Raw genomic sequence first — 12935 nt, 5'->3', positions numbered from 1 at the left:
ATGGCCTTTTCTGCCTCATCTCTCTTGTTTTCAGCTGTGACTGCAAAAGCTAAATTCTGCCTGCTAATGAAGGGAGTGCTGCCCCTTATTCACCACCTCCCTTTAGAAATTAGTATCTGCTTTCAGTAGTGGGAACATTTTGCTGTGTGGGAGACCAGGTAGACTGTTCCTTCCTTTAGGCAGTGTTAGGAGAATTTGTTTATCTTTTACAAGGTGGGTGCTGTTTTAAAGAAATATGAAGGTTACTTAAAACTTCTTTTCTCTTGAGATGATTGGAGAGTCAATTCCAGTGCTTTGCTTGCTGTCCTTGTCCCTGTTTTTGCTGCTTTAGATTAACATCATAAGCTGGAAAGATGGAAGAGGATGACAATGGGTGAACTTGCCTTTGATATTTTGCTGGTTTTCATCTTGATTCCGCATATCTTTTCTAACCAGCTTCCTACTGGCTTCAGATAGACTGCTTTTTTAAGTAACATTTCAGTCTGAATGCAGATTTGTAAGGTATATTCCTAAACAAGAGCCTTTAAAAAATAATCTGCTTTAAAAAAACATCAAGAACCACTGAAGAGGGTTTAAAAATAAATACAGTAATACTTGTCTGCAAAAACACTGCTAAAACTGAAAGAGGGATTTTTTTAGACTTTGAGCTTGTTGGTCTGTGGGTCACAGCAGAGCTGGTAACTGAGAACAGGGAAAGGGCATTGCTGGGGCCACAGGCCCCTGCAGTAAGGCTGGTTAGAGAAGGATGGTGTTTACTGGAAGCCCAGGACACTGGCTCTGTGAATGTTCACCATTTTTGTTAGCTAAGAAATAACCTTTCCTTAGTGGCTGAATAAGCTACTATAATGAATAATAGGATCTGTTATGAAGATACAATAATTACAAAACATGAAAAGAATTGGAGCTTATAGAGTAGACCTGAAGTAACGCAGAAGCAGTGCCATTAGTTCAGGGGATATTACTTTGTCTTTCCCGCTTGCTCATTTTGTTTTGTTGAACTATGCCATATGATAGGTCTGAAGATTAATGTTGTTCATTTATCTACAGAATACATGTGACATAGATATAAGCAGAGGCCCAGCAACCTACTTATCTCATGTTCCAGAAGAATCATCTCCGAGTTGGAGGGGCTGCCTTTCTGCCTCTGGTTGCTGCATTTTGGTCCATTAATAAAGAGTGCCAGCAAGCTTTGTTCTGACAGTAGGGCTTGCAAAGTGGACAGTTCTCACTAGAAACTGATTAAACATCCCACCTTGTTTTGCATAATTGCCAAACAGCTGTCTAGTGATAATGACTTTAACTTATTACCAGCATGGGATATATTAATGCAGTTTTCCTGGAGCTGAAAGATTCCCCATCTAATTGCAATTCACTGAGCCATTCAATGCCCCTAAAGAGAGAGTACTGCTTGGAAAGAAGTCATTAAAAACTTTCAGATTTATTTTGTAGATGGGAGACAGAAATGGCCTTTGGGATTTTTAGGCACGTTTATTCACCTCTGACAGGTTTGGGGTTTTAAAAACATTTAAACTGAATTAGCTGGTGAGTTGGTTAGAAGGGGGTGCTGAAGCAAATTGAAATATCTGGGAATTAAAAAATTATAGTAGATGCAGAAGCCATATGTGTTTTTAAATTAATATGATGACTCTGAAGTCTTTACAAGTAACAGTTACTGCTTGGAGGATAGTTCTGTTGATTCAAGAAAAAAATTGACCCATTTATAGTTAACAGATGATCTCAGTAAAACAAGAGGGTGTTATTAATTTAAAAGGATTTAAAGCTAGTGTTATGTGTGAATTATTATCATTTAATTGTACACACAGATAAACCATTAGAACTATAAAGTTTTGCTCTTTAAAAAGTGAAGTGATAACTGTGCCTCTCTCAGTAAGCATGGCACTTGTTTTTGAGGAAGGAAGAGTAAAAGTGAAGGAAGGCAGGGAAACTTCTCTCTGGAGATTTTCTTTCACATGGCATCATTTCAAAACTGGCCTGGGCCTATCTTGGCTATTGCTTTAGTTTTGTTTCCAATGAATACAATGTTTTTTTAAGTGACAGCTACTATTTTAAGAAAGTGTTTGGCATCTGCCTCCAGAACAAGGGATTTGCCTTAGTTCACTGAAGGGTTTTTGTTTGTTCATTTTGCTTTCCTTCCAAAATGATGCAATATGGAGTAAACCCTAACATGCTTGAATACATGGGACTTGTCTAAATTTTGCTTATTGCACAAGCTCCTTCTGAGTTGGCAATGTACACTGAGATGTAAAGTACAGAAACAGCTGAATTTCCTTTATATTTTTCCTCTATTTTTTCTCTCTCCATGTTTTCAATACCAAACTGTATTGATTGTTGAAGGACCTTCAGTTAAAAAGATAAAGAGAACAAGGGAAAGTCAGAAACCTGAACCCTAGTCATGTGTGTGTCCTGATGTTAAACAAAGTACAGTATCAAGCTGATATAGCCTTGTTTGTTGCCTGTGTGAAAAATAAGGCTGCTTTGCCTTTTTTCAGTTAAAATGCAGAGCACGATCAGTTTTTTATAAAAATCAGCGCACATTGTATGTTATGGAATTTTAATCTCCAAATACTGGTTTACTTACACTCCACTACAGGCATGATTATTAATGCTGAAATTGTGCAGAATTCGTAAAGTGGCCATTCTCCTGTGTGCAGCCTCAGTATGTAGTAGTGAAACATGTCCTCTCTCATGCAGGTAGCTAATGCTAATACCATTCCCTGTTTTAATAATAGAATGTGCAGCACAGCCTGGACATTTGGATTCAATGCTGGGTGTTTCTGTAAAGACATCACTTTTTATTAAGCTTTTTTACCTTGCTGCAGGATGTTATGTCATGTCTGTTAGCCAAGAACATTTGAAGCCCCATTTCAACTGCCTTATACTTTTACATGAATGAATTCTATATCATGGCTGTCTGCCTCAATTTAGGTTTGCACGAGTCAGAAACTCTGCAGTACTTTGAGGAGAAAAGTGAGTGATATTGAGACTCAACTACCAGCTCTACTTGAAGCCAAAATGCTGGCTGTTTCAGGTAAGTTTTAAGTGATGAGAAGGATTAACAGTGTTAATGAATGTATTAGAGTGGTTATCGACCTCTTCATAACAGACTTGTTAGGGAAAGTTGTTCATGTGCTTGAGTAGATCCCTTGAAGTCATGACCAGCCTGGCAGAACTAAACAATGGCTATGCCATGCCTTATGTAAGGTACTTCAGGTCCCTCTCCACAGTTTGGAACTACTGGCAAAGCTGATGCTGTGAGGTAGACCATTAACATGCAAAACACATGGTATTTTTCCATAGGTGAAATTGATGTATAATCATCAGTAGCTGTTCCAGGACTCCTCAAGTTACATTCTTAGAGCTCTCTAGCTAAGTTGTAAATGTATAGCTAAGGTATCATAACTACAAGTCTGGCTTTAAATGACACTTTAAAATGGAATACAATAATTGGCAGCTTCTGCTGTTCAGATCATTAAACAACTAATGTTGGCAGCAAAAGAGCACTTGCATCCTTGGAGCACTCATGCATATTATTTGCAACCAGTAAAACACTGAAATGTGATTACAGATTGTGATACATAACAGCCTTACATGCCCTTGATTGGAATTGCTGCGCGGTTCACCAAGGAAAAAAGGCAGATCACAGCCCTTTCTTTTAAGTTGGAAGAGGTGGCTTTTCTAATTCAGCAAATGATTCAGTAGGGGTCTCTGCTAAACGCCTTCCTCAGAGGGGAAGCTGAGTAGAAGGAAATGTGGACTCAAGTGCAAGGGGTTTTCCCGTGTTACACCAAGTAAAGAAAGGGTAAAGGGTTTTTGATGCATGTCAAGATGAGATGTAGCTCTCCATATGTGATTTATCTTTTCAATTATATACAAGAATCTATATTGCACACACAAATTATTTTAAAATTAAAACCTTGGGCACTGTCACATGTTTTGTTTGCCAGAAGTGGATAATGTCAGGCTTGAGCAAAGTCTTAAGGGAAACTAAAGCCCAGATCCTGTATTCGTGCTGAGCATGCTCAATTTCCTTTCTTCTCATAATACCTTTTTAAAATGGAAATCCTCTTTATTTTTCTCTCAACCTGTAAGAGGTAAACCAGGCAATCATCCTTCTCTACCCTTAGACTGTTTAAATGTAGGTGACTTTCTGACTTTCAGAATAGGGGTTTTATGGCTTGGGAACAAAACAGCCCATAAACTGGACATACAGTAGGAACTACAGACTACATGTAGGAAGCAGTTGGCCAGAAAAGCTGTATCTCAGTCTGACACTTGGAGAGAGTGAATGACAGCTTGAGGATCATTTCCAAAACATTCATAACAGCATTTTATACTTGTTAGCTCTTAAAAGAGGTTGGTTGTTTCAGGAATGAATTCCAAAGTCAATTTAATGCTTCAATTTCTATAAACTGTTTTTTACAATTGTTTGACTGCCTTTGGATGCTTTTTAAGAAGTATCAGTGCAATTTCTTTGTACTTATAAAAGGACTGTTTATTTTTTTTACTTTTACTTCAGGGAATTTTAATGGCTCTGGTACAATCCTAATTTGTTACTATGGCAAAATTCTGCCTGGCATGGTTAAAAATCAAGGATGAAAGGTACTTTGATGACAGTGGATACTGTAATTTCTTTATCTCATTGTAAGATACAGATACATTTAGTCAATGTAGTGGCACTTGTTTATGTAAAATGTGGAGTTGTATACAAAGGACAAGGGGAGATACAAAAATAAAAAGAAAATTATTTCTCTGAAGACCTGAAAGTAAAAAAGAAAAAAAAAAAAAACTGAAAGCACCAGAACTAATCTTAGAACATGAGGTGAATAAAATCAGAAAAGCCAAGATACAGAGTGAGTTGCAGCTAGCTAGCAGAGAAGTAAATCAGGAAGAAAAGATTTGATAAATGCAGAAGAAGAGGAAGGAAGAGATAAAAATATGTTATGTTGTTATCTTTTGGGTTTTTTTTTAACTTTATAAGGCAAAACCAGTAAATAGTGGATAATGGAGAAGGCTAAATTGCTTTAGTTTCTGTGTATTCCTGTGTTCGGAGTAAATGAATGACACCTATTAAGGAAGGCATAGTTAAGAAGCAGGTCTAAATACTGGCTAAGATTTCAGCAAGGCACTTTGTGCATATTCTCTGATCTCTCAGCCAACAATGTTAATGAACAGCCTGGGTATACTAAATTGTTAGGAGTTAAAAGAATTTAACTTGGGTAATATGCAATTATTTAAGGAGAGTCTTGAAACAGCATGAAGTTCAGAAAGAATTATAGTGTGCATATATGAATATACAGTAATAATAAAGTTTAGTGGCCATATTTCCAGGTTTTCATTAGTCTGGGAACATTAGGAAGGGTTACTTCTACTTCTTATGTAACAGTTAGATAATTCATTCAGACAGTTTCTTCATTGGAATTCTGATGGATACTGAGAACAACTGTTTTTCTCTACACAGATGTCATATAATTTTTGATTAAAGTAGCATTTTTCTTGAGGAAGCAGTAAGAGTTAAGTGACTTTGGAACAATGTCAAAGCAAAAAGGTGACTTTATCGTAAAAGTTAGATGAGCTAAAGAATAGTGTTATTAAGTGAAAATTAGCTTTCAGAACTTATATGTGGTGGCTTCATGATGTGATCTCTTGGAAAGCCTGATATATACCTCAGCCTTTAATGGCTGTCTTGACAGCTTCAGACAACATTCATTTGCTACATGGACTGTACTTTCCAATACAAATACATTGATTTAAAATATTGATGTATTTGCACCAAAAATGTAAGAATATAGTTGATATTATTTTTGGAGGAAAATACCATGATAAATGCAATGCAAGCATGAGTTCTGTTAGTCTTATCAATGCAATAGCATGGAATTTAAGGCTATATGATAAATCATACTGTAAAGACATAAGAGACAATACTATGCATATAAATGTCTCTCCTATTATTTCATCCTGGAAAGAAGTATAAAATTAAATTTGCAAGAGAAAAAAGAAAGCTTGTGAATATTTGGATTATTGAAGGCCATAAAATAAATAAAATTAAATTCCAGTGAGCTTTCTTACGGGAAAAAGAAAAGAAGTCCATACTTACATGTTCAAGAGGTATTTCTATCAACAGGTACAATTCAGAACCTTTATATCAACACCTCACTCACTCTTATTGGCCTGTTGGGATGAATAACTAATAGTTAATGCTCTGGAGATGCTAGTCCAGAATTTTCCTCCAAAGATAATTAGAAGAATCCTATATTGTCCCAGTTATTAAGTCAGTAGCTTTAGGTAATTATAGGTAACAAGTACTCCTGATGTCATGAAATGTTACTGTTGATATGCACATTTGTAAATTCTCATTAATGAACTATCATAATTTAGCATCTAGTAGGTCTTTAATTATAAAAAAAAACACTTTAATGTATGTGCTTAGAAACCTGCGTGTGATTTTTCTAACAGTGACTCTTAACATGCTCATAAAATATTATAGTCAGTTATAGGAAGAACGTGACAGTACGTGATACTCTGTTCTTTCTTTCAGTATTGCGTTACTGTTTAGCATGAAACTTTTCTAGGGAATAAATTTCATATTAAATAATTTGAAGCTGGTAAGAGAATTCAAATAAGATGATGTTTAAGCAAGTGTGAACGTAACTGTAGAAATACCGTTGAAACTTATTTTCATACTTTGAGCTGTTTTGTACAAGAGGAAATAGTAAGAAATGTTGTGTTTCTGTTGTTTCCTTAGTGAGAAAATAATTTGGAAATAGGAGGGAAGATGCAAAATAAAATTAATTTTTAGTCCTGTTTCATCTCTTTCCTATATTTGAATAAAAGAAGTTTATGGAGGTACATTTTACAAGGTTTTCATAGACTCTTTGAGAACTTTTTTCCTCTCGAGAATGCATATTATCATGGGACTAGATAGCTGGAAAGTGAATTAATAGGAAGCTAAGGAGGCATGCATGAAATACTGTGTTTATTATGTAGTTATCCATGAGCTACATCTTGTTAACTTTCTGTTTTTGAAAACACAGATTAGATCCAAACAGAAGTTAGAGTGAGGTGACTTGAAGTCTGAAAATCTTTAAATTGTCTATACCAGTAAGAGACCATGTGTCATGGTCCTATAAATATCATTACCTCTATTTCATTAAGTACTGGCAAGTGGGAGCTGCTTGGAAATGATGTTGTGGGATGATTTCCACCAGTACAATAAGGGTTTTTTTCTTATTTCAATGTAAAAGTATAGTTTTATAAATAACATGACATAAATACAAGATAACGTATTTCACAAAGCTGAATTTTAGGGCTCTTGCCTCTTTGGCTGCTGTTTGATGCTCATTTTGGGCAAATCTTGCATGTATCCAACAGTAACAAAAAGGGTCCCCCAGCTTTCCACATTTGGTGCTAAGTATTCCTGTTGGGAATGAGTATGTTAGAGAGGAGACAGAGCCATCAGGCTGGAAGATGCCAGTACAGGCAGAAGGACATTTTCAGCCATCCATCAGTGGTTTGTGTTAATGTGGATGCCTTGTTTTCATGTTCCTGCTGTAGTCTGTAATTTCATTCAGAAATACAAGTGGACACAGAGTTCTTGGTATGATGCCAAGTTCTTCCCCAGATGTGCTGCATACAGTTCTTAATTTGTCTTTCACTTGAAGGGAGTGATGGTCCTGGTTTCTTCAGCTTTTCTATTTTCTGAGAATTGAGGTAGTTGTGGAGGTAATGGTTGCAGAACTTGCCTAGCCTTAGAGGCAAAAATAGCAATGCTTCTTTGTGCCTTCTCATGAAGGTTCAGTTTTGTGATGAATTGGAGTCCTATAGAGGGCTGCATCTTTTCAGGTGACATAGCTGGTTCCACACTTTCCTATCCCTGATTCCAGCAGCAGCCTGGGTTGATGGATCAGAGGCATATTGAGATTAATTCTACTTCATGAGTGCAGTGCCTGGTTCCAGCATTCAATGCTGTGTGTGGTCATGTCTTCCCATAACACTCACTTTATACTCCATGCAATAAAATTTGCCACCATGTGTTGGTGCAAGCAGTGTGCTTTTTGGCACGCCTGTTAACTCATTTGAAAAATAATGCTAGTGAATGCCCCAAACCAACTCCCAAAAGGTCCCTCAGACTTCAGACAGTTCTGTGTTGTGGTTTGTCTCCAGCCAGAAGTGAGGCTTGCCAGCCACAGACCAGTGCCAGCCCATTTCCAGGCAGCTATTGGTCCCTCCCAGCCAACTCCACCCAGTTTATTTGCTGAGTATGCTGTTCTGTAGTATGAAATATCCCTTTGTCCAGTTTGGAGCAGCTGTCTTGGCTGTGCTTCCTCCCAGCTTCTGGTGTACTTGCTTGTGGAGCATGGAAAAATTGAGATGTCCTTGATTTTAGGCTAAGTACCGCTCAAGAACAACTAAAAACATCAGTGTGTTATCAACATTATTCTCTGCCTAAATCCAAAACACAGCACTGTACCAGCCACTAAGTAGAAAATTAACTCTATCCCAGCTGAAACCAGGACATTATGTTTTTGGTCTTTTTAATCTTATTTTCAAGTCAGACTGCTGGATGTTACTAGCTTTCAGTACTTTTCATAACTTCAAGGGTAATTCGTTGTAGCTGAAGTTCCAGCATGACATGTGACCAGACAGCAGAAAAGCTTTTCTTCTGTTGGAGAAGTCAGTCATGAAACAACTTACTCTCTTTCACTCCTCTTACCTAAGCAGCTATCCCTGGAGCAGGAGAGAAGGTCAAGTTATCTCTTTGGCAGATTCTTTTCTGTGGTTTTGTGTTCAAAGGAGACATGTTGGATGTGAAGGGAAGGTGCTGTCACCCTGTAGAAAGGCTGTTCTGTGGTCTGGAGTGCATGAGAGAAAACACTTGTGGAAGGGGACAGTGATGTCTCTCTCTCCTTTGTTACTACTGATTTGAAATGTTATTACTTGGGGTTTATTTATTTGGGCTCCTCACTGCCCCCTCCCCCTCCCCCCCCCCTCTTTTTTTTTAAATTATTCCTGAGTTGCTCCATGGTGACTGATTCAGTCCAGGTACAAGAGGTACTCTGTGACTGAGAATTGCTCCTCCAAATATATGTCTGTGGGGTCTCTCACCTTCTTCTAGCTGGCATTTACCTTTCAGAATCATATCAATCATGTAGTTGTGTTATGCTTCATGAAAGCATTGACATGTGTTATTGCTTAAAAACAATAATTGCAATTCAAATGTGCTGGATTTCTGTAAAATGTTTCAGGAGATGGTAGACTGTCCCTCATTTGCAGTTTATTTTTTCAGAGGTGCAAACACACTGGCAGTCTTACATTTCTGTCATGTCTTTAGCTTTTTCCCTTTCCTTTATGTGTAGGTGAATGATATTTATTTTCTTCAATTTCTTTTGTGGTGTTGAAATCACTTTGTATCCTCATTAATCACAGGGTGGAAGATTTTCAGCCTTGAATTCCAGTACCATTGATAAATACTATGGTGGCAAATGCCTTAAGCTAAAATGCAAATTTTCACTTATGAATTATTAAAGGTAGTGCTGTAAGTATATGAAGAATTAATTTATAGATAATGATAAAGAATGACCAGTCTATTCCTTGTTACATTTAGGCTAGTGTCAAATATGCTTTATTATTAATGAAAAAAATGACTCCTTTGTTTGTACTACAATGAATATATTTTCAGTGGGACTTAGACTTCTGTCTCTGCTTCAAGTATAAATAATGGTAACTCTGAATGTATATAACTTCTGCCATAAATTTGAGAAAAGGTGTGACTAAAAAATTTGTGGACCCTTAACTTTGTCTTATATTTTGAAGGGAGAAATATTTAATAAAGTTTAATTAATAGCATATTTCTTGTTTTTTGGTAAAATTGCACAGATTTCAAGCCGTATTTTTAATTAATTTGTTGCTGACAAATAGTATCAAAATGATGATATTTTAGTTCAAGACTACTAAATGGACAACAATCTGCCCAATACAGTAAAATCTGACAATGAGGTGTTATAATGGGCATGAGTTTGTGGCATGTAACTAAATCTATAGAAAATATATTTGTGTGCAGTGTACTATTTAGCTGTAACCATACAAGTAAAATTTAAGAATAGGGGAAATATACTAATGTTTACACTAAGTAAAAGCAATTTTATAGCTACTTTCTGCCTGGAGATTTTTAAAAATTTTTACTAGTTTTCCTGTGTGTGTTGTTGTGCTTGATTTGGCTGGTATTTTTGGCATTCACATTAAGCTGCCGGAGCTTACCTGATGTCACTTTCTGTAGAGGATGAAGGATGCATGGGAGGAGAGAGCCCCAGAGGGTAAGATTAAGGAGGAAGATTTAACTTTTTTGTTGCTGTCTTTTGAGATAATGGTAATGTTCAGTCCCTCAAAGCAAAGTGTACATACTCAGTTCCTTATGATAGTGCACTGCAAACATTTTACCTGTTCAGAGCACTGGGTACTGCAAGTTTGCTGCCCCAGTTTTCACCCAGTGTGTTTATATGGACATGGATGCAGTGGCTAAAATAGAATTGTACATCTGTAGCAACCATCACTGCGAGACAGGAGGAAAGATGGGAAAAGTGGCATCTTGCTCTTCAGTCACCTTCACAGAATCTCTGCCCTATGTCCTGGTTTAGATCAGAGTCTCAGCTTTGGTCTTAGGCTATTAATTCCTTAGCTTTGTTTTCTCTGTACGTATTTTCTGAGCGAGCAGTCCTATTGGCTCCGTGATTTTTGAGTTTCCTGGGAAGAGTTAGAATGATTTGGCTACTATCAGCCAACCAGAGCTCTCTCACTGGTATGGCTGTGTAAAACATGGCTCCAAGTGGTTGAACAAAGTAACAGTTACTGTGATCAATTAGGCAAACTAATTATTAAATTATCAAAAAGAGGAATTTTAATATTTTGAGAGCAACAGCAGAATAAAATATCTTTACATACATTTTCAGAATGTTTGTATGACATCCAATGTGACATCTCAACAACAAAAACAACAGACCACAACAAAGCAACAACAAAAAGCCAGCCCAGGAGGGCATGTTTTTCAATGCTGGCAGCTATGGATTATATATTAATTTTTTAATCAACCTTCTTATGGCATGTAGGAAGCAGTTACTTTCATTACTGGGACTGAGGTCAGACTCACTGATAATGGTACTTGTGATGCCGCAGTTTTTTTATGCTCTTCTGAATTTTCAGTGCAGACTTACAGACATTTTTGCTGTCATGGGAAACTGCAGCAGATAGGGTGTCTTTTGCTTTTGGGTTTGTATTTGGTGCTGTTTCCTTATGGCCTCAGTTTCAACATAAGCTTCTCCTCTGGGAATTCAGATCCATTCAGCATATATAAAACTTTCATATGCAATATCATACCTTTTTCCTTGCTGTCCTCTGAAATGTAACAGCAGGGTCCAGATTCTAATGAAGATTTTATCACCTTCATGTTTTATTAAGGCTCCTATGCTCTGATGCTTTGGATGAGTTCAGGTGAATAAAGGTGGACTCAAGTCTTGTTGCCTTAGAAGCATCTGAATATTTGCCATTTTTCCAGTGATTTTGTCTTGCTTATTTTGCTGCTTTGTTTTGCCCATTTGGAAACACGACAAATTAGGGTAATAAAATTTGTGCTGTTGTTTCCCAGTAAAGCTCTGGTAAGCCATATGATCCTACAAATTGTAAAGCATGTTTATAGTTATTTAATTGTAATTGTAAGACAGAAGAGGCAAATAGGGCTTTAACTGGGAATTAGAAATGAAGGTCTTTCGGCCTGTTAAAAAGAAACAAGAAAATGTCACCTTTAAATGAGGAAGAGGTTGAATGAAACTATCATAGCTTGAGACTAAAGAAACCACCAAAAAACCAAATGCAAAGCAAGACTATCATGCTTAGTAATGCTCAGGCTTCAAAGCTGACTTATTTGATAAAGTATTTTCCAAAATTTTGATAAGTGCAAGCCTCTCTTTGTCACAGCTGCCCTCATACAGCCACTTGAGTTTGCGACAGCGCCTTTGCTCCAGGAGAATGGCTGTAGGTGTTTGGTGGAAGTGCTCCTGTTAGCTCTGGCATTCTGGAGGAATGGAACCTCTCCTGGCAGCTGCTGGTGGTGGTTTGCCATCTTCTGACCAGTGTAAACACTTGCATCCTGTTATTGCTGCCTTGTCTTGAAGAAACTGAACAGCAGCCAAACTGTTCCCTTTTAAGGCTTTGTAACCAACACTTTGACTCCAGGTCAAAAAGATGTAATGCCATAATTCAGGATATTCTGATGTGATTTGATTGTTTGGATTGTATGTTAATGCTTGAAAAGAAATTTTCAATTTATCTGTTGTGTCTAAGCAACAGTGTATATTGTGTAAACAAAAACCTCTTACATCTGAATAATGCTGGAGGTATTATAAAATGATTTTAGGAGTCTGAAATCATTACACATACTTCAGAAGCTGATGAGATATTCGTGTGACTGGATTTGTTTTATGTTAATATTTGCTTCAAGGCTAAATCTTATAAATGCCTTTACTTACTGAATACCTATACTTATTAGATCATATCACCAAATATTTGCTATTTTAGGATGATATCACAGCTTAAGTCTTGCTAAAGATCTTCTGAAGGTCTTCTATCATGCTAAAGATCTTTTTTTTATTGGGCAATTGTATATGGAAATTATTTTTATCAAGAATTCTTTAGATTGAAGTGTGGTGGTGGTGGTTTGTTTTTTTGTGTGTATTTTTTGGTTTGTTTCCTTTCCCCCCAGTCAAGTATCTCAGTCATTAAAATTATTCTGGTACAGTTATGTAAATGTAGCATTGTTACTCTACTGCTATTTAAAGTAATTTAATGACTGAGTATCTCACTGTCCTTTTCTATTTATTACAAAAGACTTCTTTGCAAAGTAAGGAAACATTCCTCTCCAGCTGCTT

General features: G+C 36.8%; 1 protein-coding gene across 4 annotated transcripts in view; it reads left to right on the top strand.

Annotated features, from left to right (window-relative positions):
- The window catches only part of DISC1 (DISC1 scaffold protein), a 190184-nt gene that overhangs the window by 79425 nt on the left and 97824 nt on the right, over nt 1-12935 (top strand). For all 4 annotated transcript variants that reach the window (XM_072927125.1, XM_072927124.1, XM_072927123.1 and 1 more), the window contains one exon: nt 2947-3049. In XM_072927125.1, the coding sequence (XP_072783226.1) occupies nt 2947-3049 (103 nt within the window). The remainder of the gene's footprint in view (nt 1-2946; nt 3050-12935) is intronic.

This window comes from Taeniopygia guttata, chromosome 3 (assembly GCF_048771995.1).
Source record: "Taeniopygia guttata chromosome 3, bTaeGut7.mat, whole genome shotgun sequence".
In the NCBI taxonomy this organism is placed as follows: domain Eukaryota; kingdom Metazoa; phylum Chordata; class Aves; order Passeriformes; family Estrildidae; genus Taeniopygia; species Taeniopygia guttata.
The sequence above is the reverse complement of the archived record's forward strand: the minus strand, read 5'-3'. Positions and strand labels throughout refer to the sequence as shown.